The 21,656-nt window shown below is 43.5% G+C and overlaps 2 protein-coding genes and 1 long non-coding RNA gene across 3 annotated transcripts; 1 reads left to right on the top strand and 2 right to left on the bottom strand.

Moving 5' to 3' along the window:
• The first annotated feature begins 26 nt into the window (after positions 1-26).
• Positions 27-10,611, top strand: GATC (glutamyl-tRNA amidotransferase subunit C). Its single transcript, XM_030336148.2, has 4 exons — positions 27-127; positions 222-394; positions 6,539-6,642; positions 8,607-10,611. The coding sequence occupies exons 1-4, from the start codon at positions 47-49 to the stop codon at positions 8,657-8,659; spliced, it is 411 nt and encodes a 136-aa protein (XP_030192008.1). The 5' UTR covers positions 27-46; the 3' UTR covers positions 8,660-10,611.
• LOC115528210 lies at positions 5,062-7,904 on the bottom strand. Its single transcript, XR_003973171.1, has 2 exons — positions 7,395-7,904; positions 5,062-7,123 (listed from the first exon to the last, which is right to left on the bottom strand). It is a non-coding gene; the product is annotated as an uncharacterized LOC115528210 (long non-coding RNA).
• Positions 10,286-17,599, bottom strand: SRSF9 (serine and arginine rich splicing factor 9). The gene is made up of 4 exons (XM_030336337.2): positions 17,364-17,599; positions 14,471-14,631; positions 12,531-12,703; positions 10,286-10,771 (listed from the first exon to the last, which is right to left on the bottom strand). Exons 1-4 carry the CDS (start codon positions 17,549-17,551, stop codon positions 10,628-10,630), a joined length of 666 nt encoding a protein of 221 aa, XP_030192197.1. The 5' UTR covers positions 17,552-17,599; the 3' UTR covers positions 10,286-10,627.
• Between the last annotated feature and the right edge of the window lie 4,057 nt (positions 17,600-21,656).

The following is a 21,656-nucleotide window of genomic DNA, read 5'->3' as shown; positions in this document are numbered from 1 at the left end:
TCGCTCGACTTTACGTGTGGACGCATTACGGCGGCCGAGGAGAGAAATGTGGGCGCGTGCGGTGTTGCTGGGCTATCGGTCCTGGATGGGCTGGCACCGGGGCTTCACCTCCAAGACGGATCCTCAGGTAAAGGCCGGGGGTGTCTAGGCGGGTGGTGAAGCAGGTCGGGACACGGAGCAGGTCCCACCCATGACCCCCATTCTCCGCCTCATCCGCCCAGGGTAGTGGCCGTGTCACGGCTGAGGTGATCGAGCACCTGGAGCGTCTAGCGCTTGTGGACTTCGGCAGCCAAGAGGCCGTGGCACGACTGGAGAAAGCCATCGCCTTTGCCGACCGGCTCCGCGCGGTGGACACGGACGGGGTGGAGCCCATGGAATCAGTATTGGAGGACAGGTAAAACACTCGAGGCCGCGTACCCCGAAGCCTTGTCTGTTGCGCCTTCGCAGCCATTTGAGGTGGCGATTAGTGTGTCCTTTCACGGAAGGGAAAAAGGCCTTAAGCGAGGTGCAAGAACTTGCCCACGGTCACCCCGGGGGGTAAGTGGTTTCATTCCTTCCCTTGTTCGTTATGGATCCCATCACTCTCGTTTAAAATCCTCCAGGCCTCCCAGTGTAACAAGAACAGTGTTCGAATTGATAACCACCTTCAAGGCCCTACTTCAGAGTCTCTGCCTACCCCTTGGACATACTGCTCTACTCCAGCTATATTACCTTTCTTACTGTTCCTCCAACATTCCAAATTCGTTCCTTGTGTAGGATCTTTGCGTTTGCTGTTATCTTTTTCTTGGATAGCCTGTCTCCTTGGCATCTCTCCTCTGTAAGTCCTCTCCTTCTCCAAATGTCCTCTCCCTTTCCAATCACTGACTTCCTTGTTGGATTTTCTTCTCTTTCTTGATTATCTTATTTTTGTATTTTTGTTGATCTGTCCCTTGTTAGTAGAATGTGAGCCCATATTTGACTTGCTTACTTATTGGATCCCTGTCTCAAAATATGTCCTGTACATATTTTCTGGCCTAGTGATCCCTATGGACATATCTGTAAAAGTGCATCCAGTGTTCAGGGTGTCCAGATCTGTTTATAATACAAAACAACAACAACAACAACAACAGCCAAGAAGAGGCCCCTGGCTGGCTCAATCGGTAGAGTATATGACTCTTGATCTCTGGGGTCGTCAGTTCCAGCCCTATGCTGGGGGTAGAGTTTACTTAAAATAGATAAATGAATTTTAAAAAAATGTGAGGAGTTCTTGGGTAGCTCAGTTGTTTGGGCATCTGACTTCATCTCAGGTCATGATCTTGTAGTTCATGAGTTCAAGCCCCACATTGGGTTCTCTGCTGTCAGCACAGAGCCCACTTCAGATCCTCTGTCTCCCTCTCTCTCTGCCCCTCCCCCCCTCTCAAAAATAAACATTTTTTAAAAAAGTATAAGTTTTTTTTTAAGTTCAAGAAACAAAAAGACAGTCTCTAAGTGTACTTCATGGCTAAATACATCATCATACAATGGGATATTTGACAAATAGTGAAACAGCTATATATACTGACATGGAAAGGTCCCAAGATATATTTAATAAAAAAGGCAAAATTCAGAACATTGTGTATGGGATTATCAATACTTTAATGTGTAATCTATTTGGTATGTTCTGGTATATGCATTAAGTCATGTTTTGTTCCCTCAAAGAGCATGCAAGAAACTTAACAATGATTAGTTTTAAAGAAGGTGGAAATGCAGAGGGAAGTTCTAACTTTTCATTTTATACTGAGGGCCAGGACGTTTACAAATGCATAAAGAAATGGGATACTAACACAAATAGTGAGGTAGTATAGTGTAATGCAATACGGGGGCAGGTCTTTGACAAAGTAGTTTTTATTATATAAAAGGGTGCAGCCTCTCTCCACTTCTACCAGTTGTTACCAAATCTTAATATATTTTAAAGATTTAAAAATATATTTAATATATTTAAATATATGCTCTTTTTTGAAAAGCAGACTTGTTTTGCTGTTTGGGACTACAGTTTCTTGGGAAGGGTCGGTATGTAGCTCATAAAAAGCAGGGAAGTCTACAGTTCTGCCCTCCCCCCCCCCTTTTTTATTTAATTTGAGGGAGAGAGAGAGAATCCCAAGGAGGCTCCGCACTGTCAACACAGAGCCCAACACAGGGCTTGAACTCATGAGCCATGAGATCATGACCTGAGCCAAAACCACGAGTCGGACCCTTAACTGACTGAGCCACCCAGGTGCCCCTGTCTTACCCTTTTCTTGATGGGATTAAAAAAAATACATTCCTAGTATAGGTGAGAGCAAAAAATGATTAGCTGCCATTAGTGCCAATAGAGAGAGAGAGACCTTTTTGTAACCATAACCTCTGTGTAAAGTGCTTGCTAGGCTCCTGTTTTCTCCTCCCACCTTTGTTTCTTTCACATCCTTTCTCTTATTTTGTCATCTGATGATCAGGTCTACAGAAGTCAAACAATTTGCCCACAATTACATAACACTTCAAAATAGAAATCTGATGTCATTCTCTTACCCAAGATTTCAGGCTCTCCAGTGTTCTTTAGGATAAAGACAAAGCTTCACCAGAGCCTACAATGCATCATTTAACCTAGCCCCTGCCTACCTCCAGACAGGGCTGTCACCTTCAGTTCCTTGAGCTCTCCATTCTTTTTCCTTCTTGGAATTCTGGGCCCTTGCCTTTATCCTTACCTCATCCCTCCTACGACTTTCTTTTGCTTAACTTCATTTCCTTTCTTCTTCAGGTTTCAACTGCCTCTTCCTCAGGGAGATTTTTCATTTTTCTCTATCAAGTCAGGTTCCCTTTCAGTACCTGTCTCTCATGGTATTCAGTACAGCTATAATTTTACATGTGTTTATACATCCGTTTGAATAATATTTATTTACTTACTTTAATCTCTACACCCAACATAGGATTTGAACTCATGACACTGAGATCAAGAGTCACGTGCTCTACCAACTGGTCCAGTCAGGCACCCGTATTTGTAATATTTGATTCTCTGCCCCTCTCCTATTGCTTATCCATGTTCCAGGGAGCTTATCTATTATTGCTCATCATATTCTCAGTGTCTAGCACCAAGCACTCAGTAAATATTTGTTGAATGTTCTTTATTAGTATCTTTAGGAAAGGAGCAAATAGAAGAACAAAGAGGAGTCAGAATTTCCCCAATCATCTAAAGGGGAACTATAGAGAAGTGCAACTATTACTCAGGGAAGAATTAATGAAAAGGGGATTTGGATCTGGTAGGTGGAATAGTGACTTGGTATTCAGTGGTCTGCAGTCTTGCCATAAACTTGGAAATCAGTTTGGGTTTGTGATTCCATTTTAGAGATGTAGCACTTGTAAGACTTTCATGTTTTTGAACATACTGCCTCACTGATGTTTGAAATGGAACCCAGTTAAGGCAAGTATTAAACCATTTTACACTAGGTGTAAAAGCACTGAGGCTATTAGAAATCTCTTGGCACATTAATACCTTACCCTATCATTCGGATTGAGCTAAAAAGCATTAGCACGCTTACATGCCAGGTGCTAAGATTTTTTGTGTTATCTCAGTTGTCACATACAAACCTGGAAGGTAAATACTAGTATATGCTTTATAGATGAAGAAACCAAGGCTCAGAAAGCTTATGTAATATGCCCCAGAGTCTCACAGGTTTAGTAAGAGAATCCAGGACTTGGAACTCAAGAGCCTCAGCTCTCAAATACAGTTCTAGATACGCCGTCTAGGGGTGCCTGGGTGGCTCAGTCGGTTAAGCGGCCGACTTCGGCTCAGGTCATGATCTCTCAGTCCGTGAGTTCGAGCCCCGCGTCGGGCTCTGTGCTGACAGCTCAGAGCCTGGAGCCTGTTTCAGATTGTGTCTCCCTCTCTCTGACCCTCCCCCGTTCATGCTCTGTCTCAAAAATAAACGTTAAAAAAAAATTAAAAAAAAAAATAAGATATGCCATCTAAAGTCAGCCTCTAGAACCTTAATTCTCTCTTATCTCAAGAGGGACTCAGATGATGACAGCTCTGACTGCAGCCAGATACTTCAGTACTTAGGCTGTCCCTCAGAGTCTTATTCGAACTGAAAATTCTTAGCCAAATTGATTAACTTTCATTCCAGTCTGCATCAAATTAGAAATTGATTAGGCAGGAGGGAAAAGGCTTATTATAGATGGAAATAGAGTGATGCCCAGAAAAAGGACTTGTGGCAGCCCAACACCAGCAGCAGAACTCTTATCTGGTCAGTCCAAGGGCCGATAGAGGTACTTCTTCCTCAGTGCTGCCATAGTGCTTTCCATTAAACTGCTTTTTATTAGCATCTTCCAGTTACTGGTTAATGTGCCATGTCTATAAACTTTAGAGGGCAAGGATTTCTAGTTCACAGAAGCCTTTCTCAACCAGGATTTTTCATCTGAACCAGAACGCATAAAGATTCAAGTGGCTTTTTTCAGTGCTTCCAAGGAGTACATAATTCATACTAGCCCAGAGAGATAGTTATTATCACATTGGGTGCCCTATAGCATTTGGGCTTAATCCTCTTGTCAAACCCTGAGAAATGAGGCCAGGTAGACATTTAGTCAATCAGTAATTTAGAGGCACCTAAAAATTTCATTGGGTCCCATTTGGATTTTGTGTGTGATTCTGAGATCAAGAAAAGTTAGGTGACTTGCCAAGTGAACTACTGAGGTGCCACCCTCACAGAGACCCTGGGTTCAGTAGTCTAGGATTATGGAAATAGGAAGGTGTGGATTTCTTCTGGAAACAACTCCATCATAATCAGTATTTAGGTAAAAATGTGTGGTATTTAAAGGAGTGAATTTTTTCTGGAAACATCACTTACATAGAAAACTGGATTACCAAATGAGTGAATAAATCCATTGCTATTACATCTGTGGGGAAGCAGTAGCTTTTCACCACCTGTTGGTGGTACCAGAGGCTTACTTCATCAGACTCTTCAAGTGCCCCGGGACAATTCAGTCTTCAGTCTGTAGGGACTAGGCAGGCAATGCAGGATTACAGCAGGTTAAGTGCATAGGTGTACTGAGTGGTGGGGACTGAGGTGTGCCTGTGTGCACTAATTCTTTCTGAAAGGAGCAGGTGCTATTCGGCACCCACCTCTTACCGTGGTGAAAATGCAGGCCCAGCATTATCAGATCTTCTTTAATATTTAATCTCCCCAGCAATTCTATGTAGCATTCCACAAATAAGGAAACAGGTACACGGAGAGGGTAACTTGCCCATGTGCCATGTGTGGCACTAAGATTTGAATTCAGCTGACTCAGGAGCCCTGAGTCATTTTGTTATACCACCCAACAGAAATATAAACTCCAGAAGGTCCAGTGGTTACCTTTACAGATAATTTTTATTTTGTTCTCCAAGTTTTCTTAAGCCCCTGTATGGTTTAAAAAAAAAAAAATCAAGTGCAACCTTCATTTTTCTGGCAAGAAAGTGAAGGTCTGGAAAGATCATTCTTATTCAAGGCCACACAGTTAAGATAGTGCCAGATCCTGGAACAGACTCCAGCTCTGTCCGGTCCATACCATGTTTATTGTGTCTAGCCCTAGGGTAAGTGCCACAAAAGAAACAGAACTAGGCCTTTCCTAGAAGAACCTTATCATGACAACTTAGCCCTCTGCAGCCTTTGCCTGGATGTTCATGTAATGTCCTTGCCCTTTTGTCCTGTTAGGCTTAGCCCTCAGTCTATGTCTGGCTCAAAGTGGAACGAGTTTGCCTGCTCCCCTATCAGTGATTGAGCAGAGAGACTGCTTATTTTTCAGCTCAAGTATCTAGAAGCAGACTCAGACATTTTGCCATGCACTTGTAAACCTTCAAACGGCAGCGAAGCCCCATAGATATGTTCAATTCCAGTTTGGTTTCACTAGCCTGCCATTTGGATACTTTAATGAAGCCATGAGGCCCAGAGAACAGTGGGAGATTCTTGAGCTATGTAAGGGCAGATACTTTCATATTCATAAAGGTGGCTACAGTGAAAAAACTCATCTTATGGGTACAAGGGGTACAGAACTGTGCTCAGACTCCATCCTGTCACTTAGGAGCTAATATCCTTAAGCCACTAATAACCACTCTTGAGCAAGTTTCTTCACCAGCCTGGAAGCCCATTTCCCATCCCAACAATCCAGTGGTTTCTTGCCCATCCTTTAGCAGTGACATCACCTATTCTGAATGTCTGTTCCTCACCCAGGCTAGATTAGGTGCCCCTTTCTATTCCCTTGGCAAGCTTTGCTTACCTGTTAGATTTAACACATTTTATTGTAATTGCCTTACCTGTCTTCACCAAAAGCAACTTACCCATGGTTGAACATATCAGTCCTGAGGAATAATTATCACTTACCTCACTGAGTGGTTGAGAGAATCTATCAACTGCAGATTGTTATTTGGTCTACTGTTGACTAGTCCTCTATCTTTGAACAGTAACCACAACTCAAGAATATGCTGCTCCATTTTTTCCATTCTTGACCCTCTCCACCCATGCTCTAGAAGCCTATTCTCTGAGAAGGTAACCTTGAGCTTCTGATTTTGTAGATGTCTGTACTTGAGATCTGACAATGTGGTAGAAGGCAACTGTGTTGAAGAACTACTACAAAATGCCCATCGAGTTGTGGAGGAGTATTTTGTGGCTCCCCCAGGTATGTTTTGCCCAAAGTGGTTTAACTGTCCCTCAGTGAACTAAGAACACAGTGGTAGCTTTGAGGCCCAAGTTTTGCTACAAGAAAGTATTTTGAAAAGTATAAAGTAGGAACTAGGTGAAGGTGGTCAAAAGGTAAAAACTTCACTGTAGAACAGAATGACTATAGTTTACAGTACTGTACTCTGTATTTGAAAGTTGCTAGAGAGTAGATCTTAAAAGTTTTCACAAGAAAAAAATCAGAACTATGTGAGATATTAACTAATCTTGTGGTAATCATTCTGCAGTATATACATATATTAAATCATTGTGTTGTACACCGTAAACTTACAGTGTTATGTCAATTATTTCTCAATAAAACTGGAACTAATGAAAAAACCCCGTATTTATTAATAGTGAAAAAAAAAGCATAAATCAAATACAGGTGGTGGCATTAAGGTGGCAGTAGAGTCCAGGGGTCATGTTTCCTTCTAGGGACCAGTCTGTAATAGGAATGAACAAAACAGCCCTGTGGCGGGGAGAGGTGTATACAGTGGCACATCTGGAGCTCAAGCTCTGCCTAAAAGGGCATTCACTGCTCCTCATTCAGTGCCAGGCAGTAATGTGAGCCCATATTCCCAGAGAACCCAGACATCTGGCATTTTCGTTGGGTCACCGGGGTGTATTTCCCAAATTTTAAGTATGGGAGCTAATTCAAAGATTTAAAAAACAAACAAACAAACAAAAAAAAAAAAAAAAACACATAAAACATACCTGCAAGCCAGATGCATCCTGGGAGCCATCAGTTTGCAACCCTGGTGTTGAGATTTGCATCTTTAAAATTTGCTGTGACTATTATAAATGAAAACTTAAAAATAACTCTGGGCCAATAATAAAATCCAGAATCCTGGGTGGGTTGAACTTTTTAGCTCCTCTACAGATGGGTGGGTCTTCAGAATGCAGAACTGCTGCACCCGTCTGGACATGTGGGAATGTGAGCTTGAGCACTCAGGTAGATGGTTTTCTAAATGCCAGCTTCACAGTCAGGAGATCACCTCAGAGGAGAACCATTCTAAGTAGTCTCAGAGACAAACATCAGTCCCCCAGTGCAAGGATTACCTCTTTGATCAAGACTAGTCAGTCAAGACCAGTCAGTTAAAGGAAAGCGCTGCTTGAAGCCAGTATGGGAAAGAAAGCTTAAAAACTTGTGGGCTTGGGCTTGGAGTGCCTGGCTGGCTCAGTTAGTAGAGCATGTGGTGTTTTTTGTGGTTTTTTTTGGTTTTTTTTTTTTTTTTTTTTTGAGAGGGAGAGAATCTTAAGCAGGCTCCACACCCAGTGTGGAGCCCACATAGGGCCTGATCTCATGACCATGAGATCATGACCTGAGCCAAAATTAAGAGTTGGACACTCAACTGACTGAGCCACTCAGGCACCCTGAGCACATGTGACTCTTGATCTCAGGGTCTTGAGTTCAAACCTCTCATCCAGCGCGGAGCCTACTTAAAAATAATAAAAATTAAAAAAAAAAAAAAGGTGTGGGCTCAACTCTTAATCAGGCCCCTGGTTCACTAAACTACCTCGGATTAACTGAAGAGAAAAAAGATTTTATAATTTATCTCAGAGCCTGATAATTGTCACTATTTTAACAGACATAGCCATTGATCACATATGTTATTTCTCAAACAGAACTTTGTGTCAGACTTTGCTTTTTGGGAAAGTGAATTTACAATTATTAATGTCCTTCCTTCCACTCCTATGTGCATATTAACTGGCTAACCTGTCTCTGCTCCTTATTGAAAAGTGTGCATTTATTAGGATTCACTTGTAACTGTTATTCTTTCAGACACTCAGAAATAACAGGGTAGTAGCTACACTTATTTGCATTGCTTATTTTTCGTGACAAACCAAGTGATAAGTTAGCTCAGTTGAGTCAGTTGGGAAACAGGCTCAGCTATAACATCCTTTTTTGTTATTGTTTTCAAACAGGTAATATCTCTTTGCCAAAGCAGGATGAACAACAGCCCTTTTCACACAACTGACTAGCTATTCATGGAGGCCCAAAGATAGTATTTTGTTACCACGAACACAAATATTTCCACTTTCTTCGGTTACCTGAAAAAAAACTGATGTTTAAGTGATTTTTAGTAACTAACTCTCTGAAGACAACATTGGGAAATATCTAGCCAAAACAAGGCAATGAGTTCCTGCTTCTACTGGAAGTAAAAGGTACTGTCACTTTCTGAGGAAATGAATCAAATATTTATTCACACACTGTTCAGTATAGGTTATTCTCCTTTATCTCCTCCCAAAACGGTGGTCTACCAAACTGTACGTAAATCAGTTTTTCTATTTACGTAACTATTAGACAGTGTATCTGATCGCCATATGACAACCTGTGTTGCACTTTTCAGTTACTGTTTCTGTCATCTAAGAAACCTTGTATCTTTACCAAACAAACTCAAATTTGTTCCTGGGTACCCACTTTATTCAGAGCAGAAGGCTAACTTTCTCCTAATGTCTGAAGAGTGTTCAAAGTAGACTCTACAGCTTGGGAACTCCTAACCTACAATCATCCACCATCCCACAAAGTCATTACACTCAAAATGGATACTAGCCATAGCTATAGTTTTTCTGAAAAGAACTTACAATAAAAATAGCCCTGGAATAGCTAACAGTACTATATCGAACACTAAAAATTTGCTAAGAGGGTAGATACTATATTAAATGTTCTTACCACAAATAAATCTTAAAGAAGAAGGGAGGAGACTTGGGGAGGTGATGGATATGGTTATAGCTTTGACGGTGATCCGGTATACGCTTAACCCCAAACTCATTGAATCGTATACATTAAATAAGTACAGCCTTTTACATATCAATCATACTTCAATAAAGTGGCTTTTTAACAAAAAGACCCAGGTCTGGAACAAAGTAGCCTCCCTGTCCCCACCACGATTACTGAATTGAGTAGAATCCAAGATACTGGAGTTTTTTGATTTTGTGTTTTAAGAAGGCTCAGATACCAAAGTTAAGTAAAACAGATTGAGGGATAAAAGTGATAGAAGCAAAAATTAAAGAGATTTTTCCCCCCTCCAAACCGCCAGAGTTGGTTTTAAGAATTTTCCAGTGATCTTTATGCTGCTTCCAACTTTAAAAGGTCTGTTTTATTCTTCTCATTCCTTTGCCCTATCTTAAATGCTCCTTTTTTCTTTAAAGTGGCTTCATTTAGGGGCACCTAAGTGGCTCAGTTGGTTAAGCATCCGATTCTTGGTTTCGGCTCAGGTCGTGATCTCACAGCTTTGTGGTTCAAGCCCCGCATCGGGCTCTGCACTGGCAGCACAGAGCCTGCTTGGGATTCTCTCTCCCTCTTCCACTCACGCTGTGTGCCTCTCTCTCAAAATAAACTTAAAAAAAAATTTTTTTAAATAATAAAGCACCTTCATTTATAAACTTGGCCTTCAATTATAAGCCTGAACCAACTCTTGGGATTGAAATTTTCAAAACCATCATCATAGCAACTATCTTTGTCCCCAAATAAAGTTATCCACTCCTGCTCCTTACCAACTGGGTGCAGCTGCCACTACAACTCAATGACTTTTTTTTTTTTAAATCAGTGTGCCTATTTGGTGAAATCTATTAACTTAATCAAGGACAACCACACATGTCAATTACTAAACGTTTAAAATATATTTCTAAACAGAATGGGCCGACTCAGTCACAGTAACTGCTGATCTCCATAGTAGAGCAACCCACAAAGACACAGCACTGATTTTTTTCCCATAATCAGGGGTGAAAAATATACAACTTATTTCTGAACCAAAACCACAATTTCTGCAGTTTATAATGTTTCACTGCCAATATGGCCCTGGTAGAAATTATGTATTTTATTTCCTTAAAAAAAAAATTAAAAAAATTTCCTAAGACACTAAATCATCAATCTGGAATGTAGATTCTGAGCACAAAGAGCTCAGTTCACCTAAAAAATAAAGAAAAATTTCCCATCACCTGTCTCAGTAGGGCCTGAAAGGAGAGAAGTAGTGTGGGGAACCCCTGCTTTGGTATGGAGAGTCACGGCCCCTTGACCCAGAACGAGACCGTGAGTAGCCATAGCTGGTGCTTCTCTCTGGATAAACTCGGATGTAGGAAGTTTCACCCTGAAATTCAAACAAAAAGAGTGAAGGAAAAAATAAGACTCAGAGAAATACAGCACACTAAAACTTAACATGGCTGCCTAACAATAATAGTTAAGTACCGAGCACTTACTGTTTGTCTGGCATGATGTCATCTCATTAAACCCTCACAACAATGCTATGCCCTAGGTAGGTTTACCAGCACATTTCAACAATGAGGAAAACAATGTTATAATCTATTCCAGGGTGACACATACAATAAATGACAACTTCACATGTTGTAAATGAGCTGAAATACTAGCTACTACGATTAACATATCTGAATTACTACCACTGACTCCTGAATCTAAGAACTGGAAAGGATCTCAGAGGTCACTCAGTTCAATTCCCTGCCACCTCATATATGCGTTTGAGGATGGGTTCCTATGGAAGAAGCTAACCAGTATTCAACACCTCTCAGGTGTCAGGACCAGGGTTAGATACTCGTAAGTTAGCTTCCTGGCAAGTCTTATGAGACAGTGCTATTATTGTTCCTGTTTTGCATATCGAGGGACCAAAGTTCAGAGAATAACTCTGCTAAGAAATAAATGAGTGAGTGGCAGAGGAGTCATGTCTAGGCTGGCCTGTGTTCAGGCCCTTTGCCCTCAGCCAACACTCTCAAAGGATCTAAAGATGCTAAGATGAAAGAAGTCAGATGTGGAATTCCCTAGGTAAAGTCAGTAATTGGATTTATCCTTACTGAGACCCTGCTTTGCAGTGTAACTAAGGACCAGATGTTTTGTTTCTGCTCCAAATTCAGTCTGAGTAAAAGCAATGTTAAGCTGTGTACTTTCCAAGCCATAAAATTAGGGAATTGTATGAATCCTTAGAAAAAGAAATAGATCCTTGGGGCTCCTGGGTGACTCAGTCAGTTGAGCGGCCAACTCTTGATTTCAGCTTAGGTCATGATGCCAGGGTTGTGGGCTCAAGCCCCAAGTCCATGCTCAGTTTGGAGCCTGCTTAAGATTCTCTCCCTCTGCCCCTCTCCCTCACTCGTACTCACTCACTCTCTCTAAAAAAAGGAAGGAAGAAAGAAAGGAAAGAAAGAAGGAAGGAAAAGGAAATGGACCCAGAAATTCATATCTCCAGACATCTAAATCCCATAAGTCAGGACAATATAACCAGTAAAAAAAGAATGTCCAGTTGTTCTGCTCTCTGGTCTCAATGGTATCAAAAGGACAGTCAACATGTGAATCAGATAGAAAGATCCAAAGTAGCAGCTGCCTTCTTGAAAGACATCAAGAACTAAGTCTTGAGGGTAAGGCCATTATAAGAAAATGCCAAGATGGCTAAGGTTTCAAAGAGGATCCTGCACTACTTTGGGAAAGGAAAAATTAAGTGTACAACTTGGCCCAACAGCAGTACCTAGAAAAGCTGAGATGCTGAGGCTGGCTTGCAGAACCCAGACTAGACCCAGAGGAGGGACAACCATAATGATCAGGTTCACAGAGGTACACTGCAGATTAAACCAGCTGTGAAGGGAATGGTATCACAGAATAGCTCACCACATTATGACAGACTGCACCAGTATTCTCTCCGGGTTAAAAATACTATGACTGCAGGTTTCTCTGTTACGACCCTGCAGGACTCAGGCATGATGAACTCCTTGGCTTTTCCACTTAAGACAGATCTTTAATGTACTGTGAGGTCCTCAAATGGCAAATGCATGGCCTGTTGCTACTTCTCTAGATCAGCTTCAGGTGGAGTGGCCTGGGTGCAAGCTCAACAGAAGGTGGGAACCCACCTCATGAGAGCGGAATTTGGTGTCATCCAGTTTACGGAGGGCATATTCCATGTCTTCTTTTCGGAGATATTCCACCATCCCCATTCCATCCTTCTGCACATCTGCATAACAGACGTCCCCAGCTTCTCTCATGTGATCCTTCAGATCCTGCCAGCTGCCTGATGGAGGAAGTCCTAGGCATGGACAACATAAGAGGCCATATCCTTCAGCCATGTTAACTGACCTGTTAAGAGCCAGCAATACCTAGGGTCCCTTTCCCATCAATCACTCACTACTTTTAAATCCTGAGGATCCCCAAATCATAAACCGTAGGGACATAAATCCAGAAAAGAGTACTAAAGTATGTGTAGTAAACCACTGTAAGAAGCTGGTCCTAGGCTAATTTTCCAGAGACCAAGCCTTTCCAATGGAGCAAGAAGTCTACCCTATTATAGGTTTGATATCTCTGAGAGTCACAGCCTGCCTTTCTTTATCCTTCATATTTAATATCAAACTCCCAAGACTCTGAGTTCTAATTTTTTTCCATTATGAAATTTATCAGTACCAACTGTTTCTTGCTTACTGGGTTCTCAGAACATAGGAATTTTGAAAGTATCCAATGAAGTAATAACCAAGGTGTAGCTGAAGGTAACAACACACCAAAAAATCTATAAAGTTTTTCTTGTAGTAGTGAATGACTGACAAATTAAACAAAGTACCTTTTAAAAGATCACCAACATTCTTCAATACAGTGGGGGAAAAGGTAAGACTCAGACGCTAAAACTAGTCGGGAATTATACAACCCTACCTGATGTCATGAAAGGGAAATGTGCTCCTGCTCTCAAAGGCTGTGTTTACCGCTCACAGCTCAGGACTGCAGCCATTTCCTAATAGTTTTCTAAGCAGGATTTCAGAGCAGCATGGAGAGAAAAAAAGATATGTATGACATCCTGAAGGAGGGAATAGAGTTCTGGGGTTAAATTACAAAGGGACACAAGATAGGCAGATACTGAGAGGATCACTGTTAAGCACCACGGGAGTCTGTTGTGACAGTGTGAAATTCCTATCTAAGAAAGTGCCAAGTTCTTCAATACATTTCACTCCACCATGGTCTTAAAATGCCCCTGTAATGTGCAGAGGGCCCCAGGTCTTCACCACTGTATTAATATTTTGAAAAGATGCATACACCTCTGAGCTTGCCTCAGATGCATACACCTCTGAGTTTCATCACTTGTGAACATTTCATTTAGACAGTTCATTCTATATCATTCTATATTCTGCAAAACAATCCCGAAAACTTAAAGTTGTTTTGTTTTCTCTTTTGTATAATTCCAAAGCCACCACCAAAATCTGGTGTTTTTCACGATCCAAGGCTGAACAGTTATTCAAATCTGGCTCCTGGAATGTCTAGCAAATCTGAAACCTAGTACATTCCAAAAGAAAACATCTATAGAATTCTAGCTCCGGGGTTTTGCCATCATCTTCCCTCTCAACAGTAGGAAACTCCTTTATAAAAAGCAAATTTATGGGGACGCCTGGGTGCCTCAGTTAGTTGAGTGTCTGACTTCAGCTCAGGCCACGATCTCACAGTTCATGACTTCAGGCCCCGCATCAGGCTTTGTACTGAGAGCACAGAGCCTGGAGCCTGCTTTGAGTTCTGTGTCTCCCTCTCTCTACCCCTCCCCTTCATGCTCTGTCTCTCTCTTAAAAATAAAAATGAACATTAAAAAAAAAAAAAAAAAGGCAAATTTATGTTCTACCAAGGCTGTACTACCAACGCAGTTTCATTTGCAAGATACCTGCCTGCCTCACTGGCAAGACTGCGGGGCTTCAGACTGTGCACAGTCTACTGAAAAGAAAGCCTGTGTTCCATGCAAAGTAACAGCTAACATTTCTTGGAGGCCAGACTGTGTGTTAAGTATTTTACATGCATCACCTTATTCGGTTTGAAAAGAACATACCTGAAACAAGAACTCGGAAATCAGATCTTCTTGTAGGAGGCCCATTCCTCCCACCGCGGGGCCACCCACCCCGACTGCCATAAGTCCTGGGGAACTCCACACGAAGCCGACACTGGCCATAATCATAACCATTCCTTCCATAAATTGCATCCTCAGCATCTCTGCAAAGAAAAGTTTGTGGAGTTAGTGCTGCTCAGGAGGCTGACTGACTTCCCAGTGAGGGGCATGAGTAACAAGTATAAAAGGGAAACCTAGAATTGAGAAAAACAATCTTGATGCACTACTGCTTTGAAGATACTTCATGGTATTAGATTTAAACTTTACAGCTGTCCCACACAGGGTTTTCTAGATATGAAATGACAATGAAACAGTAAACAGATTACTTATAAGAGGATTCATTCAGAAAAAAGAATTGGCAGATAAGTGATTTCATCAGTATATTTCTCTAACCCTGTTAGCAGTTTCTTAAAATGCCCTCCACACACTAGTCCTTTAATAATTAACAAGGATTGGTACCATCAAATCTATAGAAAGAAAAATCATTTAGGGGCGCCTGGGTGGCTCAGTCGGTCGAGCATCCGACTTCGGCTCAGGTCATGATCTCACAGGCTGTGGGTTTGAGCCCCGCGTCGGGCTCTGTGCTGACAGCTCAGAGCCTTGGAGCCTGCTTCGGATCCTGTGTCTCCCCCTCTCTCTGCCCCTCCCCCGCTCTCACTTTGTCTTACTCTGTCTCTCAAAAATAAATAAATGTAAAAAAAAACAGAAAAAGAAAAAGAAAAATAATTTAAAAAGAAATCAGGCTCTGGGGAGGAGCCTGGGTGGCTCAGTTAAGTGTCTGATTCTTGATTTCGGCTCAGGTCATGATCTCACAGTTGTGGGATTGAGCCCTATATCCAGCTCTGTCATGAGCGTGGAGCCTGCTTGAGATTCTCTCTCTGCCCCTCTATCCCACTCGGACTCTCTCCCTCTCTCAAAAATAAATTCATAAACTTAAAAAATCAGACTGAAATTAGTATTTTTTGAGGAATATGGAACTCTCTCATGTGTACTTTTTCAGCATGGTTTGGAAAACTAAGTTGTGGAGACCACTCTCTGGGTACAGTTTTGCCAGAGAGGTAAATATTCAATGAAGTCATTTCCAGTCTTCCCTAGGGCTCTAGTAGAACCAAGCTGGTTCTCCAGCACTGGATTGGAGAAAGAATGGCCTCAGTGCTTGGAAGGACAAGCAGAGCCGAAGATGTACTAATGAAGGCATCATTCAGTTGTCACAGCACATAATTGCTTACCACAATTCTAGTCACCGGGTTAAAAGCAAGGACCACAACCAGTGCAAACCTGGCTATATTTATAATGAAGTGAAGGAGAGGCAGAGCTGCTAGGGTTGAAGAGCGGATTTCAAAGCAGACTGACCAGTTCCAATCATTACCCTACTTACTAATAGCCGTCTTTGGGTAAGTGCTTTTATCAAGTTTTCATGTCTCTTAAATGTGAACATGCCTCCCTCACAGAGTTGTCATAAGGATTAAAGAAGGTACTATGTGTGCAGTGCTCTAATGATATCAAAAGATAGCTTTTCTATTATGAAAGAAAGGAGGGAAGAGATGACAATGCAGCACATCACACAGGAAGTTGTGTTCTAAAGGGCAGCCCAGGGGGGGTTCAAATCCTACCTTGATCCCTTACTAGCATTCTCTTTTATCAGCAACTCTAAATCCCCAGTTTCTTCATTCATAAGATGTGGCTAACACTACCTCTTTTATAGGTTGTTGAAAACGCTAAAGTGGGTACTTGACACATAGTGACTTCAAAAAACACACCGGAACAGTTACAGAGGTGCAACCTCCAGTTTCAGTGTGAAAATGCCCAGTTCCGTTTTTGAGGCAAATGGCAGCTCTGTGGGGATCATCAAAGCCTCAGAGTGCTTCCTACCTCCTCCACAGATACCCTCCTGGCCCTATACCACTACACCAGGTAGGCCAGACACCCTAAAGACAGTCCTTGCAGCAAAGCCCGCCCGGCGCACACTAGGTAAAGCACTCCCTGGGTCAATGCTGGGAAACACTGGGCTCTCATTTACCCCGGGTGGAGTGACCAGTCCAATGCGGCGGCTTCTGGGAACCACCAACCGCAGTTCTGAAAGTTCCCAGACCTTTTCTGGCCATCAGGCCTACAAAGTTTGCAAAATCAGAAAGACCCCTTTGAGCCAGTTTAGGGATCAAATGCTTGGGGCCCTAAGCATCTAGCGGTGTCTCCCTCAGAGGACTGGAGTGAAATCAGACACCCCCCACCCCCGACCATTTTGGAAGTTCTTCCAAAGCCCTGGTGCTTTTAGAAGGACAAGGCCGGGACCTCGTGAGGAGGGGCGCGCGCAGATGGAGATCTGGGCCATCACAGAGACCCCCTTTCACCCTCCAAAGGCAGCCACATCCCCGCAGTCTGTTCCCCGCTAACGGCGAGTTCTGGCTGGGGGGAGGGGTGGGCAGGGAGTGCGCCTGGCCACTTCTGCTCTTCACCGAGTCCGAGTCCTCTCCCGGGGGGTTCCGGGCCCAAGGTGCCCTGGGCCGCTTCCCCTGAAGGCTGCCCCTCCAGCCATGAGGGAGAGAACGGTCGCGTGTACCATCCCCGAGGCCTGTCTGGGCGGGCCTGGGCCCTCCACAGGCCCAGCTTTTGTTTTTTAAATAAAGTAAAAAAATAATCCTAGAGGAAGTGACGACGGAGCAAAGGACGGCCAGAGCGGGCGGTGAGAGGCCTCATCCTCCACCCGGGGGCGCCGTGAGGGGTCTGCGCTGAGGGGGGAGGGGAGGCCCCACAGGGGAGGAGGGAAGGCGGGGGCCCGGGGGCCCGGGGTCTCGGGCTGGCCGGCGGGCGGGCGGGCGGGCGAGCGGGGCCTCACCGGGGGTCCTCGAAGCGCACGAAGGCGAAGGGCACGAGGCCGTGCCGGTTCTTGAGCTCGATCTCGCGGATGCGGCCGTACTTGTAGAACAGGTCCTCGAGGTCCTTCTCGCGCACGTCGGTCGGAAGGTTCCCCACGTAGATGCGCCCGTCTCCCTCGCCGCCGCGCTCGTCTGCCCAGCCCGACATCCGCACCGCCCGACGCCGCGGGCCCGCCGCAGCCCACGTCGCCGCCGCCGCCTCAGCCGGGGTCCCCCCGCAGCGTCCCCGCGGGCTCGGAGGCGCTCAGCCGCACTGCATTGTGGGAACGGCGGAGCGGAAGCGAAGGGGTCGACGGAGGCAAAAAGAATCGTCTTAAAGGGGACGCGCTGCGATGACCGCGCGTGCGCGCAGGCCGGCGCCCCCTGTAGGCGCGTGCGAGCTCGAGGGCGACTAGAGAGAGAGAGAGATTGGAGTCCCGTGAATTGGGTTCGATTCCCAGAATTCCTTGAAAGCAATTCACTCGCCTAATTAGTGCACTTGGGCAAGTGACTCAGGCTTCCTAGGCCTCAGGTTTCTGCCTCTGTAGCGACGCCTGCCTCACAGGCTTTTGTGAGCATTCCCTGTGGCGACGCGGGCAGCGGTCGGAAGGGACCCCGCGGACTGTCACTCTGCTTGCGGGGCGCCAGAGGGAGGGAGCCAGGTCCGGGCCGCAGGCCGACCACGCTGCGGTCTGAAGGAGTCCCGGACGGTGGGCTGGGTGGGGCTGTCGCGGCCCTCAGACTCAGGTCAGTAGCCCTCTGGGTGACCCTGCCCCCATTTAACACTTGCTTAGAACTGAGGTCTAAGAACTGACGGGGAACTAAAGTGGGTGTGAGAGCTGAGATGGCCTCCGGAGCTTGGGCTGTGACATTCAAGGTAGACACGGAGGGAGTAAAAGAGTCTTAAGTATCTCAGCTGTCGTTATAGAGTGCTTTAATCCTCACCGGGGATGGAGGGATTCCATTGTTACAGGTGAGAAAACTGAGGGGATCAGGATTAGAAGCCGAAGCCGTGCCCCCCACCTGTGGGCCGAGCCTTTCAGGAGCTTGGGTAGACACTCACCTCGGCACTTTTTCACATTTACTTCCCATAGTTCAGGGCACTGAACGTGGGGACGCTCCAGAAATAGAGGCCTTGCATCACAAGAGTGTTGATCGAAAAAGAGCTTTCATGTTAAAAACGAAACCTCTGTGGATTGATGCATAATGGGCAGATAGGCAAAAGCAAACACAGCGGAATGTTAACTGTGGAATCTAGACGGTGGGTGCGTTCAGTCTGTTCAGTGCACCATTCTTTAAACCTTTTTGTATGTCTGGAAATTTGCATAATAAATGGGGCAGGTATGAAACTTGTTAAAAACAAACTCTGGTCTTCGTGTTCTGCCCCGGTCGCCAAAAAAAACCAAAACCAAAAAAACCCAACTCTGTTAATGTTAGCAATGAATAGCAACGGAATAAAACCAAACATTTAGGGGCGCCTGGGTGGCTTAGTTGGTTAAGTGTCCGTCTTTGGCTCAGGTCATGATCTCACAGTTGGTGATTTTCTGCAAGCATCAGGCTATTTGCTTTCAGCACAGAGTCTGCTTAAGATCCTCTATCCTCCGACTTTCTCTCTGCCCTTACCCCACTCTCTCTCAAAAATAAACATTTAAAAAAATTTAATATGAAGGTACAGTAGTTGATTTGTAGTTATACCACCTCTGAGCCTTTTAAAATCAAAACAGAAATTAGGCACTCACGCATAACTACTGAGTGTATATCCTTTTTGAAAGGCAGATTGTGATGGTATACATCAGTCCCTGATAATATACATATACCTTTTGGCCCAGTAATTTCACTTGTAGGATTTTATCATCAGGAAATATGAAAATGTTACAGTAAATTATGTTCATTGCATTTTGTGCAGTTAAAAAAATGGAATGCTTGATAATAAGGGAGTGGTCCAACATAATATTGAATGTTACACAATTTTTAAACGATATTTTGAAGGATGCTAAGGTCATGCTAATTTAGTTATAATTAAAATGAATTTAAAATGGTGTTTAAGGGCGTCTGGGTGGCTCAGTCAGTTAAGCACCCAACTCTTGATTTCAGCTCAGGTCATGATCTCATAGTTTGGGAGTTTGAGCCCCACATCAGGCTCTGCACTGACGGTGCAGAGCCTGCTTGGGATTCTCTCTCTCTTTCTCTCTCTGCCCTTCCCCTGCTTGCACTCTCTCTCTCTCAAAATAAATAAATAAATTTTATTTAAAAAAATAAATAAAATGGTGTTTAATATGTACGTTATACACATGTAAATATATATTCTCAAGGAATCTATTAAACTGGTTGACACCAGTTGTTTCTAAAGAATGCAATTGTGGGCATTTTCACTTTAGACCTTACACATTTCTGTAAAGCTGAATATAGTTACTGCAACTCTGTTTCATTTTTATATTCTGGGAAAAAAAAGTAAACAAAAATTTAAGCAGTGTTACCCAGTTCTGTTCAAGGGAATACACACACACACACACACACACACACTGGAGAGGGGAAAAAAATATATATGTGTGTGTGTGTGTATGTATATATATATATATATATGTACATATATATACATATATATATATACATACACACACACACACACACATATATATACATTACTTGTAACAAAAAAGCATGGAAGAAAATAACTCCAAATGTTTGTGGAGATACCTTCTTGTTGGAAATGATTTCTATATTTTTATTTATGCTTTTCCGTATTTATCAAATTTGTATTTGGCATGTACTACTTTTATAATTGGAACAAAGCACAATAAATTATTTCTAAAATAAAACAGAACCATCTGTTGTATTCTGGATTATGTAAAGCTTCTAGTTGTTCTTTGCTAGCCTTCAGAAGTCAAGCAGGAAAGAGCCCTGGCCAAATATGATCTTGAGTCTAAGTACAAAGCCTTACTTATAGGAGCTTACATATCCTAAAGGCATCCACAAGTCCAGATGCCTTCCCATTTTGGGGGTATGTTTAGGTGTGTTAATACCTCTTTCTGAGTCCTGCCACTCCTACATGGTTGTTGCCTGGAAAGACCAAACCAAAAAAAAAAAAAAAAAAAAAAAAAAAAAAGCTATTGGAGTCAGCTAAGTAGCCTACTAGTACTCTAGGTGGAAGATTGCTTATAAATAGTAATGATTCAGCATATATTGTACAAAGTCCTAAGGCATGCAATCCCCAGAGGGATTCATACCTAGCCTAGAAAATGTGCCCTTATGTGGAGATATGGCAACTACAGCCTTCCTAGATTAGAAGGAACACAGCTAAATTTCTAGGGGTCGTTTATGATCATCCATGGAACCCCAAAGGGTAGAGTTTTTTTTCTGTGAATTCAGGTACTAACCTTTGCAGTTTAGAGCACAAACGAGGCCAGAATTATAGCTTAATGCTTAAAGGGCTCATGGGTTCCATTCTCTACTAAGGCCACAGACCCTAAGCAGGGATGTGCTTTTGAGCTTTTGCTTATTTAGTTATTCAGCACCATTGAGTCCATTGCTATAGTTTAAGCCCTGTAGGAGGCCCATGGCCTGTGGTAATACAATTCTGTCCTCAAAGTATATTTCAAGTTGTTATTCAAACAGCCATTGAGAGCCCAGTTGCAATAAAGGTAAACTGCTGTGAGACCGCCTAACACAGTCTTCAAGATTATAAGAAAGGCTTGCAGGAGATGTTTAGGTTGAGCCCTGAAAGACAGTAGGAGTTAATCGTAGGGAAAAAGGGGTGGATTTTTCAGGAAAAAAGGACAGCATGACAGATCACCTCCAAAGAAGAGAGAACACCACAGGAGTGCCTGTGTGGCTCAGTTGGTTAAGCATGCAACCTAGGCTCAGGTCATGATCTCACATTTCTTCGGTTCAAGCCCTGCATCAGCCTCTGCACTGACAGCACAGAGCCTGTTTCGGATCCTCAATCTCCCTCTTTCTCTGCCCCTCCTCTGCTCACTCTCTCTCTCTCAAAAATAAGTAAACATTAAGAACAGAGCACATCAGACCAGGGGCAATCCCCACTGCCCTACGGTATAGCTGAGCAGAGGGTTCAAGTGGGGAAGATGGGGACAAGGAGCTGGCTGGGGCTTGCAAAGCCTAGTAGACCATGTTATAGAGTGTGGACTCGACTGAAAGCAGTGAGTAGCCATGAAGGGTTTTAAGGAGTTATGCTGGGATGAGATCTTTTCAGAAGGAAGTGGCAGTTGAGCAGATTAGAGATATGGAGTGGGAGTTACAGAGTCTCTGGGAGGAGA

Source organism: Lynx canadensis, chromosome D3 (assembly GCF_007474595.2).
Source record: "Lynx canadensis isolate LIC74 chromosome D3, mLynCan4.pri.v2, whole genome shotgun sequence".
In the NCBI taxonomy this organism is placed as follows: domain Eukaryota; kingdom Metazoa; phylum Chordata; class Mammalia; order Carnivora; family Felidae; genus Lynx; species Lynx canadensis.
The sequence above is the reverse complement of the archived record's forward strand: the minus strand, read 5'-3'. Positions and strand labels throughout refer to the sequence as shown.

Excerpts from the sequence above, each read along its gene's own strand:
- SRSF9 (XM_030336337.2), bottom strand. The coding sequence starts at position 17,551 with ATGTCGGGCTGGGCAGACGAGCGCGGCGGCGAGGGAGACGGGCGCATC. Across the intron at positions 12,704-14,470 it reads TTTCCGAGTTCTTGTTTCAG|GACTTCCTCCATCAGGCAGC; the intron begins GTATGTTCTTTT and ends GTCCATGCCTAG. Across the intron at positions 10,772-12,530 it reads CCAAATTCCGCTCTCATGAG|GGTGAAACTTCCTACATCCG; the intron begins GTGGGTTCCCAC and ends TTTGAATTTCAG.
- GATC (XM_030336148.2), top strand. The coding sequence starts at position 47 with ATGTGGGCGCGTGCGGTGTTGCTGGGCTATCGGTCCTGGATGGGCTGG. Across the intron at positions 128-221 it reads CCTCCAAGACGGATCCTCAG|GGTAGTGGCCGTGTCACGGC; the intron begins GTAAAGGCCGGG and ends TCATCCGCCCAG. Across the intron at positions 395-6,538 it reads GAATCAGTATTGGAGGACAG|ATGTCTGTACTTGAGATCTG; the intron begins GTAAAACACTCG and ends CTGATTTTGTAG.